Source organism: Fundulus heteroclitus, chromosome 23 (assembly GCF_011125445.2).
Source record: "Fundulus heteroclitus isolate FHET01 chromosome 23, MU-UCD_Fhet_4.1, whole genome shotgun sequence".
Taxonomy (NCBI): domain Eukaryota; kingdom Metazoa; phylum Chordata; class Actinopteri; order Cyprinodontiformes; family Fundulidae; genus Fundulus; species Fundulus heteroclitus.
In genome coordinates, this window is record NC_046383.1 from 28431279 (window position 1) to 28452359 (window position 21081).

General features: G+C 38.8%; 1 protein-coding gene across 1 annotated transcript in view; it reads left to right on the forward strand.

The window, feature by feature from the left end:
* The window catches only part of gria1a (glutamate receptor, ionotropic, AMPA 1a), a gene marked incomplete at its 3' end in the record, with an annotated part of 96901 nt that overhangs the window by 20243 nt on the left and 55577 nt on the right, over positions 1-21081 (forward strand). The window contains 1 exon segment of the mRNA XM_036127749.1: positions 13881-14120. Coding sequence (XP_035983642.1) covers positions 13881-14120 — 240 coding nt within the window.

Sequence of the window (21081 nt, forward strand, 5' to 3'; positions counted from 1 at the left end):
GATTCAGCCATAGATGGTCAATGCAAAGCACCGCATGAATGCTAATCTGTATTAAAAATGTGTCAGCTGACCTTTTTTCATGGTGTAATGGAAACCACTGAGAATAAACAAAAAAATATTTTCAAAGAGAAAATCAAAGGTAAACGCACAGATGTTCACATTAAAAGAACTTGTTAAAAAGAGAAGTTGAATGCAGTTTTAAGTCAGAGGAAAGCCTGATGGCACTAAGGTCTGTGTTGAAATTCCTCCGAGGCTGTGCATCCTGAGGCTGTGAAACTGGGAGGAATGAGTGGTTTACCCCCAATGATGAAGAATTAGTCAAGTTAGTCCATAGTTCACTACTGCAATAGCAAGTTTGTTGCTAGGGAGAAATCAGATGTGTGGCATCCGCAAATAAATCTGATTCTAAAAGTTGATTGCTTACATTTCCTTCAAATATGAAACCAGTTTACGGCTGCCATGAAGAAAGGATTATTATTTTTCTCAGACTACAAAATGTTTAAAGCTCAAGTGTGTAAGATTTACTCCCATGTAGTGGTGTGCTAAATTAATTAAACGTCCAAGAAGCATGCTCTGGTGCCTCGCCACTAAGCGCGCAACGACTTTGAAAGCCGTGGAGTGTCACAAATGTGTTAAATAAAAAACAGCAACTGATAATTGTTACAATGGACCTTGTCCGGTGTTGGCTAACAAACAAACTTGCTGTCTCTGCCAGGAGGACAGAGTAGTGGCTGAACTACGCTGCCCTGTTTCTAACATAACACCAAAATTAACTCCATTGTTATATTGAATTAACTTACCTGTCCGACGGAAAGCCTACAATCCCCGCATCCGCTTTGAAGCCCCGCCCAGCCCCGCCATTAAAAGTCTCCACCTGGAAAAAGCCAAGCCAGTATAGACTTTCATCTTCTCCCATTAATTAGTTATTTTTCTTTTCTCTGTTACATTCTCTTCCCTTTTGCTGGGTAAAAAGTATGGATAGTACTGCATTTCTACAGAAAACGGCAAGTAGAAATGATCTATGGTTGTCTTTGCTTGTTTTATACTCCAAAACACCACATGCGATTGTAAGTGACATAGGTTATCCACGTATCCTTTTTATTTTTCGGTATGTTTTCGACATAGCAAACAGGGTTTGATGCATTACATTGCTGGAAATTGTTAATGACCCCTAGGTAGGGTATCCTGTGCTTGTTGCCTTTCCCAGATGTGTCAGAACTCCCTGGGGTTTGTTTATATTTCAGTATCTGTCTCTAGATCCTCATTTGTGTTGTCTGTTAAAGGTTTAGGTTATTAGATTCTTGTATCTGTTAGATTCGGTTACTGTTATGTTCTTATTTTGGAAGTCCTGTTCTATCTGTGTTTCCTTAGTTTATTTAGATTTCTTCGCCTTATCTGGTCCGTTCTTCATCTCCTGCTAGGTTCTGTTAATTCCCTGCATCAGCCAGTTCATTGCCCTAATTCTCCTGCTGCCTAATTGCCTTTACTCGGTCCACCTGTGCTTGATTGCTTCACCCCCTTGTCCCTTTTGTTTTCCTCCTCTCTCAGTCAGCCACGCTACCCTGTTCTGATCTGCGCCTTGCCGTGTTCCTGCGTCCATGTCTGCCTGTGAACCTTGTTTATTTATATGTCAAAATCATTCTTCACTCAACATGCGGCTTCCCTACTCTTTGGTCCAAACAACAGCACACCAAACTTTACAAGATGTGGAAGATAACCGTTTTGTAATCCAATTGAATTTATTTACAGCACTTTTAAAAACAACTGCTGTTGGCTCAAGTGCTGCAAACACAAATGGCACATTACAATAATAATTCAAAGTTTAAAACATGTAAAATAAAAACATGACAAAACTAAATAGAAACCATAAGTCAAGTCTCATGCCACATTAAAGTAGAAAGTACAAGGACAAAAGGGTAGAAGCTACCAAATTTATGTGTGAATCAACTCTGGGTTTTTACAGAGTGGACTTCGACTGTATCCTAGACATGGTAGATGCACAAATTACTGAGAGGTTTATGCAACCAGGCATTTAAACAAGGAAACAACTGAAAAAACCCTCCCTGACCCTCATTACAAATGTTACTCCAGTTTACAGATTTCCTTAGGGTTAGGGTTAGTTTGTTATGATGATTATTTAATAACCCGAAAAAAAATGTGTCCCAAAATAGATGTCTAATTCTAAAGATTCAGCCTTGGTCTCGGAAGAACCGGTCTTGACTCCATTACTCCATTACTGATGATAGCGCTTTCAATTTTAATGTGATTGTTATTATACTTTGGCAGAATATGTATTTATGAAAGTAATGCTTGATTGTTGCTGATAAAAAAACAAATTAGTTACACACTGTCCATTTAAATTACCCAAATAAAATTTGGAAAACTGTTAAGACTTTCTCAGGCAAATCTCATTGCTCAGATTTTCCCCCAATCAATAAATACAAACCCACAGTGGTACCAGATAGGTCGGAGATGCTTAATCGTTTAAACAGACATTTCATTGCCTCTGGAACCTTGTTTGATGCAGTCACTGATGGTCAACATTTCACATTCTCTATGAATTACCCCCTCAAGAGAAACACCTTATCATTTTAAGATGTATCTGTCAGAGAAGTTTCTAATGCACTGAAGGATCTTGATCCTAATACATCTGTGGTACCCAATTACATGTCTCCTTCATTTTCAGAAGCAGATATTATTGCTGAACCAGTACATCATAATTTAAATTTCTCTTAGGAAACCAATGTCATTGCTTTTGTTCTCGCCTCAACAATAGGTGGTAATCCCAGTGTGTTAAACATTTATTGCCCCATTTAAAAACTTCGTAATTTAGCCAATGTTTTTTTTTTTTTTAAATGGTTAGTGGTCAGGTTAAAGAATATTTGTATGCTGCCAACATCTTGTCATGTTTTTATTCTGGACTCAGAAAACTGCACAATACAGGAACAGCCACCATAAAAGTTGTACACGGCATTGTTGACGCTGTGGATACCAGTAACTACTATGTTCCTTTTTTATTGACTCCATTGTTAAAGCTGTCGGATTGCGGTTCATCACATGAAACTGTATGCTGGTTATCTAATTATGTGTCAAATCGTAGACGATGCATGCAACAGTGGTCTGTCGTCAGAATACTTAAACATCACAAAAGGTATGCCACACGGTCCCATTTTAGGTCCAACAATGTTTCCAATTCATGGAAACCGTATCAGTGAAAATGTTACTGATGCTTGTAAACATTTAATTCTGATGGCACAGTAGTTTACTGTCATGCAAAAACTATTGCTGCCACGTGTCTGCAGTCTACTTTTGACTTTGTTAGGTTATATTCACACCAGCCATATTTGGTCCGCTTCAAATGGATCAGAGTTTGTTTCCCCCCTTAGTCTGGACTTTTTGCGCAGGCCAGGGACCACTCAAGTGGTCCAACCAACTGGACCAAGACCCACTTTTTGAAGTGGGCTCGGTCCACTTCCAAGTGGACTCTGATGCAGTTTGCTACTGGTGTGAATACAAAATGGCCTTGATCCCAACTCACTACAGAAAACATCCATCTCAGGATGCATTATCGGACAGCTTTCCAAAATTAGAAATAAATTGTCTCGAAAACTGCATTGAATGAGCTGCTTGCCACTCACAATGATTAATCAGCTGTAGTAACAGCAGAAATATGCAAACCATAGGTGCCGCAATGCATACCTCCATGTTAGTGTTCCTCCATGTCCGGGTCTGTACAATACCAGCCCTAGTCATTTTTGTCCAATGGGAGAAACAATCGTCACACGTGGCTTTGTTTACAAGTTATAATTCACTTACAAAAAGTACAACGTGAAGGCAAACCACACTAAATGAAAAAAAAAAAAGTCTGCTTTTGGTCAATACCCAACAAACACACCAAAGGACTTTCCTGGTGTGAATACACGCTCAATCTTACTTGCTTCATCTGAAACTACTCCTAAATGCTGATAAGTCAAAGTCACGCTGTTTGTTCGTAAAAATAAAGTTCTACAAACTTGCCCTTCCATAAAAACAATGACAGTTACAAGTACCTCTCTATATATCTCGCTTTTTTTTTTTCAGTGCAAGGAACCATTTTGTCTTAATTATCTTCTTGCCTCTATTAGATTACTGTGATGTTGTTTATATAAATCCATCTGCCACCTCTCTGCATATATTGGTGCTGTCTATCATGGAGCATTACGGTTCATTTGTATTCTCAGTTCGGCTGGTTATCATTATCAGTCCGTAGACTCATGCATTGGGACATTTTCATCTATAAAGCTGATCCTGTCTTATTTATCCTCCTCCTCAGGACTTTATTAGTTACTATTATTTATTTTTTTTAAACAGAGTAATCTCCCTGTGGAACCTAATCCTATTATTATCTTTATTAATTGAAGTTAAGTTTTATTGTTAGTGTTGTTATTTTCTTTGTATAATCAAAACAGGTCTCATGTAAATGAGATCTTGGCTCTCAATTAGACCACCTGCATAAATGAAGGTCAAAGGAAATTTAAGACTTTGTCTTCCAGACCATCATGGGTACAATTTGAACTGCGACTTGAAAGTCCAACAAACACCTTTGTTCCACCAGGTTATGTGCAATTTGAGAAGTACACATTCTTCCTCGTAGCTGGGAACTCCATTCGACTTTGAGTTCAGCAGATACTAATCTTTACTAGCAAGTGGTTTCATGGCACTGAATTTATTAGCATTGACTTTTACAGTATTGGGATTGTGGGTTGTTCATATCTCACCACAGAGGTTATCTGCATGCTCAATACAGTTGGCTAACTCTCACACATCCATTTGAAGTAAGGGAGAACCACAGCATTCTAGATCAATCCTAAAAACCTCTCCCAAGAATTTGCAGAGGTGTTTGCGGATTTCTAATGTTGTGGATGGTCTTTGACGGTGAAGGTGACCAAAAAGAGGTGACAGTTAATTACCAAATAAACTGCGATGAGATAGAGATTGCATATAATCGTAATAATCATAACAGAATACTATGATCATTACATTTCATTTTTGGAGGCTTGAAGTTTTATTTTAATGCAGTCAGCCTTAACCTGACCCTTTCTTAAATTTAATACCTAATATAAATCTACAAAAATGGAAATCATCAGGTAAAGGCTAGTATTTATATAGGTATAAACATAATAATATTCAAAGAAGTGTGTACCTTTGCTCCTGAAAGACTTGCTGAGGATCTCAATTTCTGTCCAAGAAAATCACTAAAGTTTATAGGAAATATCCAAGATATATTGGAATAGGTTTGCATAGTCTGTCCAATGGAAAATGTTGCCAAGTATTTCACATAATCTTACATTTGGCACTGCATAAGGAACTAACAGACATTAATTGCTTATAAAACTACAGCCACTCAGAATACATAAAACATTATGGAACTAATTTCCTAAGTTATACCAGAAACTTGTCCTTGCATCAGAGTAGCTTTATGTTAACTTTTTCAGTGGTGGTGGGACTTGTCGGGACTTTTTAGTGGCAAAGGTTAGCGCAATGAAAATATGGATTTTGGTCAGCTAACTCAGTATTTCATATATGTTCAGATAAATTCAGTTTTCCTTTAACCAAAACTTAAGAGACCAACAACACCAAGCAAAACCAATAACCTAGGTATATATCAGTATGGGTTTCTCTTAGTGCCCTTGGCCAAGATAACTAGTGCTAATGTAATGGCAGCATTAATACTAATCAGCATATTGACATTTTAGAGCAACATATGGTGCCTTCAACGGACAGGTGACCTGTTCACGGTGTATCCCGCCTCTTGCTCATTGGTTATTGGGATAGGCTCCAGCCTTTCTGTAAATCTGAACAGGATTAAGTGATTACAGAAAATGGTTGAATGGATATACTGCTTTCAAGATACAATACTTTCTAAGGATGCTCAAGTATTTCTCCTGCTGATAAAACGGCATAGGTACTCGACCCTGCTTTCAGCAATTTGTAAAGGAATTTAAAAGGTGACAATGAGCGTTCACCGTTCCAAAACATGTGGTAGGGTTATTTGTAGAATGGAAAGAGATAGGACCTGAAAACCATTATCACGCAGTAGTTTCAGTCCTTGTATTTCATTTGTGTGCTGTGAGTAGAAATACAACATTAACATAATATTACATGCCAAAGCAGGATAAAGCTTTCCATCCAAAGGTCCCTCCATTCATTACTATTTCCACTCATCCTATTCCCAGCAGGAGGCAGGGTGGCACCCTGGACAGGTTGCCTTCCCTCACATGGCGGAAAGTACAGTAAATGTAATACCTACTTTATATGGTTTTATATTAATTGCACTAATAAAATTATTTTATGGCATGGGTTTTACATTTTAATCATATGTTTGAATAATTGAGTAAAATAACCCCAAATCCTCCTTTCTACTAAACCACAGATCTTATCTCTGCTAGACTTTAGGATTTATCCTAATTACATTGTAAATCTTTATTTTGCCAAAACATTGGCATCACAGAAATACTGTTGTCACAAAAACGGGGACTGCGGATAGGTTGTCTAACTAACCAGTGTTAGTTGTAGTAAAGTGAAAACTCACAGCTATGAAAAACCACAAGTTTGAATAGCGACATTTTAACTTTGTGATGGACTCACCGATGGACGGATGATTGGATTAAATTAGAACCGTGAATCACAAGCTTTCTAAAATCCATTTCTGTAACTGATTCAACTTAGCCTGAACCTAACATCCATGCACCGTCCACCATTGCTTCTTTCTATATATAACATTTTAAAGATGATAAGCAAAGACACAACCACTGGTAGCATCATGAGTATCATAGGCAGATTTTAATGTTGAGCATTCCGTATTGAAAATACTAAATACTACATCGGTCTCCAGCATTACTCTCTCTGTTCAGCTGTGACATGTGTTTGGTTGTCAGTCTTTTTTAGCTGCTCGACTGAGAACATTGCATAAATTCATGATGGTGTCAGGTTTGTGGTTGGAAGATTTAAGATTTAAATGATAAATAAGGCTTACAGGGACCAGGAACACGGCTTGGATGACGATAAAGGACCTGACAATGTATGTGACAGATCTGGCTAAATGTATAGGGGAGGAGACGGAAGGAACAATAGGTGGAGCGATAGGACACAGGTGACCCGAGTGAGGCAATCAGGCTGTAGGAGAGGAGGGACAATGAACTAGCAGGTGAGGTGGAAATAGAATCTAACAGGAAACAAGTGAATGGCCAGACATGGGGTAAAACCTAACTAAACTAAGAAGGAACAGAGCAAACAGCACTTGAGAAATAATACAGAACAGAAGCTAGTTAGACAGGAACTGAAACAGATATCAGAGTACACCATTAACATAAATACTGAACAGAAAACTAAACAAAAACAAGGATCTAGGGATAAATGATATTAAGGTGCAACATAACCAGACTGTAGGATCCCCAGGGAGCTACAATAAATAATCAAACCACTGGGGATCCTGACTGATGGTGGAAAGAGAATATATGACATTGTCCACTGGTTCTTTTAGCATTTTGTTCACACCCACAGAAGTTTGTACGACTAGTTATTGAACATAGTTATTGATTGTATACTAAAAAAATATTTAAAAAAGAATCTTTAGATTACTGTAATTTTCCTAAAATGTAATGCTGTAGTGCTGTTTCACTCTGGATACAATTTAATAAACTGTTAGTTCTTCAGTGCCAGTAATTGAGACTGCCAATGGAAATTTCTTGCTTTGAGTTTGAAAAGTTCAAACTAGAGAAACACAAAAACATTTAAAAAATGAAAGATGACCAAAAGCTGCTATTGTACATTTTTTATTATTAATCCTTTATTTATACGGGTTACTCCCTTGAGGTTCAGAGTCTCATTTATAAGAGACCTGATACAAAAAAATGTGTTTGTTGTATTCCTTTGATTTATGTATTGCTTTAATACAGAAATGTGTTGATAAAAAGCACATTTGACTTATTCACACTTTACAATTTCTGAGACATATGGTCTTGTGCTTTAATATTGACATGGGATGAGCATTTTAAGGCCTACTGCAGTCATAAGATTGAGGCTTAATGTCTAAATGTTCTGTCTGAATCAATCTAACAAGCATTAGGCAGTGGTGACAAAAGCTGGGCTGAATTTGGACGATTAGTGTTTTCTATATTTGTCCAGCAGTCCCCGGAGGAAAGAACCATCGTTTCCCACCACAGCCAAACGGGGCTCTTTTGTATTTCAAAGTAAAGACATACGGAAAATATGATTGAACACAGTAGACAAGATAAGCATCCTCGATCAGTTGCCCTAGTGTCACTTAGTAAGTCACACCTTGGTTGGGAGACTCTATCAAAACGGGATTTTTCTGGATGATTGAGCTTTAACACACATATCAGTATGCTCCCTTAAGATGAATATCCTGCTGCGGTGAAATCCTCTCGGTACCAGGGGGAACATAAACCAAGAGAAAAAGACTTCCTGTCTAGACTGTCCACAGTGGGGTTTTACACTCTTCTGCAGCTCATTGAATCTGGTTTGATATAGGGTAGATCTGGCCGAGAAAGTCAATGTTGTGTCTCAAATGTTCAAACCATACGGTTTGGATATTATTCTAAAACAGTGGGATTCTACACTTAGTGTTGATCACATTATCTATCTATCTATCTATCTATTCTATCTATCTATCTATCTATCTATCTATCTATCTATCTATCTATCTATCTATCTATCTATCTATCTATCTATCCGCCTGCTCTGGTATACTTTACTCTAATGCACAGGTTAGTGAGCAGCTCCAGTGGAGCAGCTGGAAGGCAGATACCATATTCAAGGACACCTTGAAACAGACTTTCTCATCTGTTAGCCAATATATTTGGTAAATATCAATGTGTTCCAATAAATAAGAAGTAGCTGTGATATAATTGGGTCCTTGGATTAACCGTTTTTTTTTTTGTTTTTTTTTTCATACCAAGCATCTGTCGGACACTGACATTTTTTTTTTAATCTGTCAGAAATTAAAATGCTTTTTGAGCAATGTTTATTTACTTGTCACGTCAAAATATGAGGTATCCAGCATTGCTCAACAGCTCCCATTTGCTAGCTACCCCATCATCCAGAAATCTGGATGCAGGAGAAACTGTCACAAACATGCCCTCTTTGTGCAGCCGGCACAGACACGTCTGTCATTTGATATTTGGCTCATGCTAAGCAGAGGAACAGCTGCCGGGCGCAGGAAACGGAGAACAGGGAAGACTTGAGTTGCATGAGTTGTTTCTGACAGCTCCTCCTGTTGTGTGAGTATCACTCCCTGTGGGATTTTAGCTGTTTTTCTGTCTTATCCTGCAGCCCGAAACACTTTGTCCACAACAAATTCAAATTAACTTGTTCATTCAAAGCAAAAAAAAAAAAAACTTTATAAAGTGAAAGCACTGATCACAGAGAGATGTCCTGACTCCGGATGCGGAAGATTATTTTTTTTTCGACTGTTGGGAAATAGGAGTTTATTTAAACTTTGTTCATTTGTATGGAAGAAATATAGTCTCTTTAGAACCTGATATGTTCTTTTTTTATTTTATTTCATAACACTGAACTTTTATCCTATGAAATTATGTTCATAAGTGATTTTTTTACTTTAAATTTGCCAGCAAAATGTTTGCTGCAAAAATTCAGCCGAACGTTTTGATGTTTTGCAAATAAAGATCTGAAAAGTATGATATGCTTTTGTATTTAGCGCTTTGATCTAATAGTTTGAAAAAACATTTTTCTTTGCTATTAAAGCTGCAAATCGTTTAAGGTATGGCTCTGCATGCTTTGCACATCTAGGGACTGGCCCTTCATTCCAGTGAAGCCTTTTTTGCAGTCTTTAATTCCTAAAGAAAAGCACATCTGCTGTACGGTGGAGGGTCTTCGTTTTCCACCACATACATTTTGCATGTCGGTCAAAAGTAAAAGTTTTAGTCTTGTTTTACCAGAACAACAATTTTCACATTTACTGCAAAGAGGAACCTGTTGGGCTTTTGTTAAAAACAAATCCTGCTAGTCCTGGTTTGAGGCCATATTTGTAAAGTGCACAACTAACAGTTGCCCTGTCAACAGATTATGTTGGTGATGTAATCTCAGCAGGTTTGCTCTTACCACTTTCAGATGATGGATGAAGCAGGGTCTCAGGGGATGTTGAAAGTTAGGGATATTGCTTCACAACCCAATTCTGTTTTGAACATCTACAACTTTATCCCTGAATCCAGTTCAAGAGATGGTGCTAAGATAGACGTTTAGCTTAAGGAGTGACTTTATTTATCCACATGGATAAAAGGACCACTCAGAGGATGTCCCTCTGATCTTCACTGAAAGTGTGATTGTTCATTAGTGTTGCTTCTTCTTCGCCTGAAAGGATAAAAAGAAGATTAAAATACATCCTTATCTCAGTGAATCTTTTCTCCTTTTTTTTCAAACAGACAATATTTCAATTGCGTGTAAACAGCTAAAGCTCTGCAAGAGCCAGGGGACATTTGTAAAAAGAAGCAACAAAAACGAGCATAAAAATCTTTTAAATTAGCGCCACCATAACTTTGCCTCTGGTTCATATCCACCCATCATAATAGCAATGATGTGTGCTTAATGGGTATTATCGCTTGTTTTGAATATAAATGCAAATTTGGTGCAGCGGAACTGAACTGGAGATCTTCCATTATTTCCCGAAATTATCCGCGGATTTTGCAAAGCCCAGTGAGTTTTTTCCCCCCTTCAAATTGGCTAATTCCTTGGGGGTTGGGGGGGGGGGGGGGGTATAATTATGGCAAAATGTCCAAACAGTCAAATTCCCAGCCCATCTTGCAAAAGGCCTTTCAGCAGCTCTGAGCCTCTGTAATCCCTGCCAGAGAAGCGCACCGATTCCCGGGCATCCTCAGTCCTGCCGTCGTGGCAGCTGTAACCGTGGTGAGGAGATTTGGAGTGCCAGGGCGGACAGGTGTTGCTGGGGTCTTCGAGATCACTTGAGTTGTTTCAGGCCCGACTCAAATGTCGTTGCACATGTGGAGTAGAGCTAACAAGCCCCTCGCACGGACAAACGCTCACACTGTGCCGCCGATCTATTCTGCCAGGTGAACTGATGCTGCTGGGTCTCACTAATGGCCCGGGTCATTCTCATGTCGAATCGGGCAAACACATGTTTGTCTTGCCAGCTCGGAGCAGGAGGCCTGTGCCACACGGCTACCTTTTTTTTTTTTTCTTTCTTTTTTACAGGTAACAGAAATGACTTATGTTCAGTGAAACATGTTAACCTGCTCCGGGGCCGAGTAATGGGACGCTGCACGGAAAGTCAAACAAGCTCTCATTACCTTTCATCCAGGCAGAACGCAGAGGACACCTCTGAAATCGGTCCTGGAAAATTGTAATGTGTGCTTGTGGAAAGCCGCGGATCAAAAAGCATCCATTTACGAGGGAGAGCATGTGCAGACCATGAAGGAAAGATAGTTCTGTTACTGAGTCAGTGTGGCGAGGCGCAAAATGTCTATTTCAGGGCTGCTTTAAGTAGGGTGACTCACCAGGCTTTTGGACCACTTCAGGCTGCATATGTGTGTGTGTGTTTGTGTGTGTGGGCATGTATTTTTATGTGATAGCGCTGATTATTTTTTTTTCTCTCCCTCCCTGTATCTCCGTCACACACACGTGCCTGCCTGGAGGGGGCAGGTCTGTGACAGGTTAGGCGTTTTGGGTCTTGGCCATCGTTTCGCTCTCTCTCTCTCTCTCTCTCTCTCTCTCTCTGTGGCTGGTTCAGCTCCGAGCAGCAGGCTGGCCTTTGCACAGGTCCGGGCAGGAATTTCAATCTGTTTGGTAAATACTGAGATAAGTGAGGCCCACCCATCACCTCAGCAAAAAAATACTCCAGGCCAGACCGCACAAGTGTAAAGAGATTCTGTTCTACTGAGACGATATACCTCACAAGGAAAGAAGGCTATTAACGTGAATTTGCTACTTTGAGATATAGTAGGGTGTGGAGACAGCAAGATGTGGCATCCAGAGAATGATTTGGAGGGGAACAAAAGTGTGATGGAGGGAGAAAAGCAAATGAGAGATGGAAACCACCTCCTGCAGCTAGCAAAATGTCAATGGAACCCTGGGGATGCATTGATTAACCTCTCTGTTCCTCACCTCCTCCTCCGAAGTCAAGAGCCACACTAGTGGTGCATAAACATGATTTTAATTGGAAGACTTCAAAATGCCCTGACAAAGATCAAAATCTCTTTTGTCTCTCTTTTGTGCCTTTTCCCCTCTTCAAATGTGTTTTAGTTTTTTTTTTACTGTTTATCTCAGTTTATTTCAATTACGCTTCTGCAGCATATACAACCCTAGATATGTATTGTACTCCCCGAAATCTGCGCATGTCTAAAAATGTCTAAAAATGACTGGCTAATTGTTAGTTTTGGCATTTTAGCTGAACTCTGTAACATCTAATTCACAATGTGATTTAGCATTGTAGTTAAATTATCACATCCTTGGAATTTCATCAAAGGGTCCCCAACATTTTGCAAGGATAAAAACTGTTTCCCCTGAATACATTTTTTATTGTTATATTAAACAATTAAATATACGTTTTTGCAGCTGCTTTTCGTTTTATCTAAACAGGTGTCTTGTATCCACAAAATCCACTTTTTTAGCCCTTAAATACATTTTTGTGTACTTGGAGTATCTAGCAATGTAGAAATGTTGAATCTAGTATGTCCAGGCGCTGTGTAGATATCTTTATATTCTGCTTGGGTCTTATTTTTAAACCCATTCAGTTCCCATTCACTCCCAGAAATTAACTTAAGGAATCCCTGCAGTGTTTTTGACTCGCAGTGTAAGTTTTGCATTCCATTTTATTTTGCAATCTAAAATATGTAGACATCCAAAATATATCAGGACTGTTTGACCTGAAGGATAGGTAAAGATATTTTTCATGTTGCTCCTGGATTTGTTTAATGTTTAATGAACAAGACCCTTAATAATATCAGAGATTTAATTATAAAAAAAAAAACTCTTCAAAACCTGTCAGAAATAGAAAGCAGATACATTGGGATGAAATGATAAGTATTACAGAAAACAACTAAAATTCAAGGAGTCTTTTTGATTTTTCTGGTTTTCAGATTCAGATTTGTTTATGACCCTGCTTAGTTTAGTTTTTCCTATTTTGTCCCTCAGCTTCCTATTTATGTCATTAAAAGCAATACAATTATCAACAACAGCATTTAGAGGTAATCCTTTTCACCTAGACTATTTTAGAAACGTTCCTTCCTTTCTTTGCTGATCTTTTGTACTTTGAAGCATTTACAGAGATAGAAAAGGTCTGCTGCTGTCACTTTCTCTGACAGAGAGGGAAATTTTACCTCTTGCAATTACAATGTTTTGGTAATTTCTCTCCACTTTAAATCAGCCTATTGGAGAATAACCGCTATAACATCACACAGCAGTTAAACTAAAAGGCTCAGAAAAAACAATGCTTTTCATGCTCTGAAAGCTTTCTGTGTTACATGTAGGATATGTTCTATGTGATTTGGTGCACTTCTTTACCTTTTCTTAACTTCGTAAGAGAACAGCCTGCAAAATAAGGCATTTTCTGAGCTCCATTTTCCAATACCTATCATCTGTTCCCATCCATTGTGGGAAGTAGAATAAGTCAAATACTTCAGGATCTCCTAAAATATTTGACCTAACCCTTCCTTTGGTACCGGGCCGAGGGCACAACTGACCAATTTGTCCACACTTGTCGCAAGGCGTGACTTAAACTATGCCTTAAACTAGCCAATGTCTACATCAGTAAAAACAGTGCCTTGTTTACATCAATCATCTTGCTGTCTATCTAAAAATTCACACTTTGTCTAATTCACTTTCTTCCTTTTTTTTGTCCCTCGCAGTTTGCTCCCAGTTCTCCAAAGGCGTGTATGCCATCATTGGCCTCTACGACAGGAAGACCGTCAACATGCTTATGTCGTTCTGCGGAGCTCTTCACGTCTGCTTCGTCACGCCGTCCTTCCCCATCGAGACAGCTAACCAGTTTGTCATCCAGTTGAGGCCTGAACTTCAGGACGCTCTGGTGGGAGTCATCGAGCACTATGGATGGACCAAGTTCGTCTATATGTACAGCTCTGACTCGGGTAGGAAATTTAATCAACTTCAAGTTCTCCTAACGCTTTTTTCGTACGCTTTGGTCATTACCAGAGAAAGTGACTGTGTAGATTGCTTGAACAGTTTGGACTGTGTGCATGTTATTCTATTAATATTTAAGAATGTGGTGTCACATATAACTAAGGTTATATGGCAAAAGTTAGTTTCATACATAGAAACTCCAAGGTAATGATGACCAACACTAAGATAAGTTGCACAATGAAAAACAAAGGACTAAGATTTTCATGGAACTGTCACCAAGACTTACCTTTGTTTTTCATACTTCTCAGAGTGAAAAAAAGCATTATCATTCAATTTAAGCATTTCAATGACACTCCTGCAAAGGCAGAGAAAAATTAAGCAGCGCACCTGTCAGCCTTCTCCTGTATAGCCAAAAAGATTTACCTTATGCCGTGCCATCTGTCCCAGGTGTTGTGGGTTTCAGAGCATGACCATGATTGGTTCCTGCTGGTTTTTGCAGGAGAAAATATCAGGCACTATACATAAAAGTATGTCTGCATATGTGCTTCTAGCTGATGCTGATGTGTAGTGTATTGAACTCTTGTCTGCTCATGTGTTTGGCTTGTGGGAGAGAAATAAGAAAGTTATTAGAAGCCAGAGATTTCACAGACGTCTAGGTCTATTGACACTGATGTCTGGCTTGGACTGTTCCTGAGATTTATTTGTTGTTGTTTCTTTTTCAGTATTTTCTGCACTCCCTTTATTATCTACTCAAGAAGTGTCAGATTACGTGTTTGTGAATGCATTTTTGTGCAGGGTCACCTCTGTGTATCTGAGTTGTGGGATGAAGCGGGTGAAATCCGCATCAGTGCTCCTCAGTTGCCTGGAGACTATGCTGCAGCCACCAGTCCTACAGTTATTCTAAGCTCTTGAGAAAAATCTTATTTATTTGTTAGGAATTTGTCATGTTTGTTTATACATTTTCTTCATGGCTCACCATGTTTTATTTAGGTCTTTATGACGGTTGCTTTTTTTGAAGAGCAGAAACCATTACCTTGTGGAAGAAAAGGAAAAACTCAGACTATGTATGCATTAGCTTTGTAATATATGAAAAATAATAACTATATATAAAAATGTAAGACATGATCTAGATGCTTTTGTTTAATAAAAATACTACTGATGTTACAGTTGCAAAGATAATACCACAAATCATATACTAGGATATTAATGTATCTGTTGTAATATTAATATTGTTTGGTTGCAGGCATTTAGATTTTGATGTAAAGACAAGTATAAGGGAAGTGAAAGCACACAAGTGATTTTTTAAAACAACCAGTGTATGTTAGTTTACATATTGGTAGCAAGATCTGGATGAAATCTTGCAATGTAATGGAGAGCAAAGCCTGGATCACAACAGTCGCTAGTCTGTCTTAGCTAATACTGTTAGCCCTGTGAAGGAAACTGACTGCTTTAAGGTTTATACAGTCTAAGTTTGAAGCTATTACTTAGAAGTAAGAAAGGAAGAGTTGCCTCATTAAGACCAGTCGTTGGGCTGGAAGCTACACCCGTTTACCAGGAGCGTTGAAGAAGCGACCTCCAATTTAACTCGTTATGCGTTAAGGGTCCACTAGTGGGCCCTTGAGCCAATAGGTTTTAGCCAAGTCCGACTTTTAAAGGAGCACTAAGAGAAATTGCATTATCTTAGGTAAAAAGAACTAAAAATAGTGATGTGATGAACTAAAGGTATCTTTTTAGATGGAATATGGTATGACGTCACACAAAATCTCTCTCTGTTGTTCTCCAGTGTCTTGTTTACATGTACGTGCATGTGAACAGCTGCCACTCAGTTCTTAGCCCCTCCCTGACCAGAAAATGCTACCATCACAGTAGTGTAGCGTTGGAGCAACATGGCAGAGCGCACGTCCAGCAGATGAAAACATTATCTTGCTAACAGCACTATAATATTATGAGCTACTTCTTCACTAGACATGTTCCTCCGAAAGGTCATGCTGCTTTGCTGTGTATTTATCCTTTGAAAATATGTGCAAATGAAAGGGAAAGGGGAGCCTGGTTGCAGCTAGAGTGGTGGTAAAGAGTCGAGGCTTGTCACACATCTTGTTTTGGTCTACAAACAGTGCTTTACAGCCCCACCTAGTGGTGAAATGTTACTCTTATTGCAGCATTTTGGGAAAAATGGAAAATGAAACGTTGACAGTTATGAGCATGAACAGTTAGTGATAATTGTAAATACTGCAATGGGCTGTTTATTTTTCCATCAGTTGTGCAAACACTGTTAACAGGTTCTTACTTTTTGTCTTAAAACTGTGTTGGAATGAAAAGAGTAAGCCGCCATGCACCTCAGTTAGACAAGCACCAAAGTGCTGAAATTTTTTTCTACTAAAATAAATTCAAACGGATGACTTTTTCTCTTTTAACAATAACAGCAACCAATGGATGAGTGATAGAGGTACTCTAACCTACATACAACCTAAACTGCAGGTATCGTAGGGCAGAAAGGTTTACGGGTGTTGTAACCAATCCAAAAAATACCCTTTTCCTTCTAACCAAGTGCTGATATTTTCATAAAGGCTAAGTTAAGTGATAAGTTAAGCGTGACACAAAAACTCAACACTACCAGCAGCGATTTCTGTGATGCATACAACCTGACTGTGATGAATTTTAAATTAACTAGATAAATTAGCACAAATCAACACACTGGAAATTTACTTTTATTTAAATGTAATTTAAGAAATGAAACATTTTTATTCATGAAATTACAAATGAGGATTCACTCACTTGTTTTTTTTTTGTTTTTTGTTTTTTTGGGGGGGGGGTGGTTTGTCCAGCAAAGATAACCAAAACTATATGGCTGTACACTGTCCAACAGAACTTAAATGTAAAGTGTGCATTTCCAGTATTTTAGCGCTAGAACTCCCAAGGCAGGCATTTTGACGGTTTCAGATTTTGAAGTGTAATAATTTTACATGTATCTTACATTAATCTGGCAATCTGACTTTTCCTGCGTCTGTATGTTCTTTATTTCCATGTTGTTGTTTTTTTTTTAATACAAAAGAAAAACAAAAAATAAATCTGGCTACTTTTACCTTTATCTCCCACACCCGTCATTTTGACGGCTCCATTAGTTACATTGTGTTTTCTTCCCGTGGTTGATACAAGACGGGGCCGTTACCTAGCAACCGACATTCTAGCTAGCGCATTTACTCTCTGGTATTTATCAGGTAGCTGAAGTGGCTTTTAGAAGAAATTTAACTGCGAAAGAGATATTAGAAACGCTACAAAAGCTTGATGATGCTGAGAGGGAAAAACTGATGATGATGGTAGGAAGCGGCCCAGAATAAAGTAAACTAATAAACCTATGTCTGTATAGTGACTCCACAATTGGCTGAGGGTGAATCCACTCAGCCCCCAAACGACCGACACAACAGAAAAGAAAAACAGGAGAGGGGAAGGTTGGTACAGTGTGGACTATGGTAGATGAGGGAGAAAACAGAGGGAGACGTCCGAGTCAGAATGGACTGACTGAGGCCGAGGACGTATCCAAATCTCCAAACTTACTCTGATAAACAAGGTATGGGAAGGTTATATGAACAACAGCATCTCCTGCTACAAACCTGGAGCCAACATTACTATAGACAGGCAGCTCCTTCCAACCAAAGCCCGATGCAGCTTTCTGCAGCACATGGCAAATAAGCCAGATAAGTTCGGCATCAAAATATGGCTTGCAGCACATGCCAAAACTAAATAAATTTTGAACGCTGATCTAGGCAGAGAGGAGATGCGCATGGTGGGTCAGCAGCTGGGGGACAGTATGCTGCTGAAACTGGTGGAGCCTTTTATGGGAAAGGAATAAATGTAACCACCACTTTTTTACATCTCTAAAACTTGCAGAAGAACTGCAGGCCAAGAACATGAGTCTTATTGGCACAATGAATGAAAGAACAAGAGAGCTCCTTACCGTGTCACAGAAAAAAATCCGCTGTTCAGTACTAAGGTGCTGAAAAAGAACCATGTGACACACACTGTCTATCAGAGCAAAGCACAAAAAAATGTGTTTGTGCTTAGCACTGCCCACACCTCAGCCGCTACCCTCAGTGGCCCAAAGGCAAAACCAGAGCCTGTATTACAACCACACAAAGGTGGGCATGGATGTGTTGGATCAGATGATTAGGAAGGATTGGGTGAAAGCTCCCACATGAAGGTGGCCTGTGGCAGTGTTTTACAATCTCCGGGACATAGCTGCTATAAATGCATTGATTTTCTTTAGGAAAAGTTTGAATGTGACCATCTCACGCAGAGATTTTATCCTGGAACTGGCAAAACACTTTTTTGCTAACCATGCGCAACAAAGAGCCACTGGTCAGCGAACCCTCTGCCGCGGAGGAGCCACGTTTTTTGAGGCAAAAGTGTCAGGTGTGTCTACCCTGTACAAAAAAACAGCTCACATGATGTCGGTCACAAATTTAAAAAGGTGGTGTGTGGGAAATGTAAGTGGATGTGGCTGTGACATGCAAAACATGTATTTGATCTGTTTTTTGTTATGTCATCCCACTTGTGGTTTTATTGAATATTTGATTTTTAATATGTTCATTATCAGTGTACTGTTTACAATGTTGTTTTCAATACCATCTTACACTATAAATAATAATTTCAGTATACATTGCAGGCCTTGATAAAATTAGATATTTAGACCTCATTATTAGGTCTATGTAACCATAATGGGCTGATAAAGCTAAAACCATTTTAGTAGAGATTGTCATCACTAATGTCGCATTCCATTGGTCAGAATGTCACCAGTCATATTAGTGACATTCGGTGGGAGTTCTAGCGATATCAGAATTCTGGGAGTCCTAGTGTTAACTGGGAGATCTGAGGTTGGGGCTGTAGTATTTGTGCCCCAAGGCTGTCTGCTGAGAGCGTGTTGGTCATGCGCGCAGTGATTTCAGATGTTTATTATCTAAACACACGTTAATGGGTCAGGCCCATTTTCAGAGCGCCTCAAGAGGATTTAGCCTGCTGAGCTTAAACTTAGGTATGTAGACATAAATGGTTTTTTTTCCGCCGACGGAATCTGTCTTTAGAAAACTTTACATTAAGCGAGCATAGAGCTCCACAGTGACACCTGGCAGGGCCAGGCCCGACTGAAAGTACGCATGTGTTATGTCGTTCTTGAAAGTTTCTTGAACTAGTTTCAAGTGTACAACGGAGTTAAGGTTTTTATTGCCACCATTACACTGTCATTAATTTATTGAACAAAGAGCATTTTTCCAAATTGGAAAACCTTATGAAAAAAATTGCAACACACAAAACCTCTCGAGATGCATTCAAAATCTTTAAAACCTAAACTTTAGATAGGGTTTACTTTCTTCTCACAACTATGTGACATGTATAGCACTGGTCAAATCTTTTATTTCCTTTAGCTATCTATCTTGCTTGATGAAAGAGTAGCTTATCTTTATTTTATTTTATTTGTTTTACTTTCAAAAGCAAAGAGTAGGAAACACATTTGATAAGCCATTAACCTTACCATAAGCAATATTCAGAAAATGGTTTGCCAAGCTGTTATTTTCTCTTTTCTCAATTGCCAGACGCCGAGGTCTCCATGTACCGCCTCTGGCTAAAAAGGTGCTTATCAGAGCCAGATTCCATTATGATTTTATTCTCTTCCAGGATGCCTTTGGAGGACCATTTTTGTATCTGCTTCTCCTGAGGGGCTCCTTGTCAGGTTGGCTCTGATTTATAGGGATGCATTAGGCCCATTTAGAAGCAGGAGATAGTATTTGATGCAAAAACATCAATTCAAAAAGACAAGTGAAGCAGAAGAGGATAAAGCTTAGATGGAATAAATAAAAAAAATGGATATTGCAATATTGGTAGTCAAGCCACACTGATATCAAAATAAAAATAAGATCCACCCTAGGAAACAGATGCATTCAATATTTGTGTTTAGAAACAATCCAGGCTGGAAATCTTAGTCGATGGAAAATGATACACAGATCTATGAGCCTGTTATGATGCATTCAGTAGCCAGGGTTTGTTCACAATACTCCTATAATAACTCACATTCCAGTAAAAATATTAACAGGGCATAGTAATTACTTCAATTGTAGAAAGAAAAGACAACTGAAGCTAAGCTTCTCTGTGTAGTACAACAAGAACATTCCTCAATGCACTGAACTGCATACACCACTCCGCTCATCTTAGTCTTGGGGATTTCAGGTCAGTAGGAATTTTCACATTCTTTTTTTGCAACACATTAACCTCTGTTGCGCCTCCTGTCTTTATGGAGTAACAATGGCAGTGTAACAAGCTGATATTAGCTGCTTTATTAGTTGGGCTATCTGCTCTAGAACCAAACCCTGATGTTGGCTGCTTTATAGAGATGCTGTTTGTATGTTTAATTCTAAATACTTTTTACAACCTCAGCACACTTTGATACAGGAAACAAGCCCATATCTAAAAGCTGAAACAAAATATTTTAATAAGTATACATGATGTATTTTGTGTTGTGCTATTACACACTGTTCAAAGTTATTTAATGTTTAATAAAATAACTCTGTCTGTTAGGTATTGTCCGGTGAATATCAGCCCTGAGCTGATATTGGGACAAAGGATGATCCGAGCACTGACGTTCTTTTAACAACAAACTCTGCACACATATAGAATAAAGGAGTAACAGCTTCTCTTCAATTTCAAGAATTTATTAACAGAAATAAAATTAACATCCAAATACAAAATAAAATGGCTGATCATTATCATCAGTATGATTCAGTGAGTCCTGGTTCACTGCACATCTAAGTTAAAGAACCAGTTAATCTTAAAGAATGTGGAATGAGGTTAAATTAGCTTAACTCATTTCAAACCTTTGGTGTGTGTGTCAATGCAAATCCTGAGTCAAGCCTGAGAGTGACAGCGCAGAGGTTGGCTCCGTCGTTATGTCCTTGGGCAAGACACTTTGCCTGCTGGCGGTGG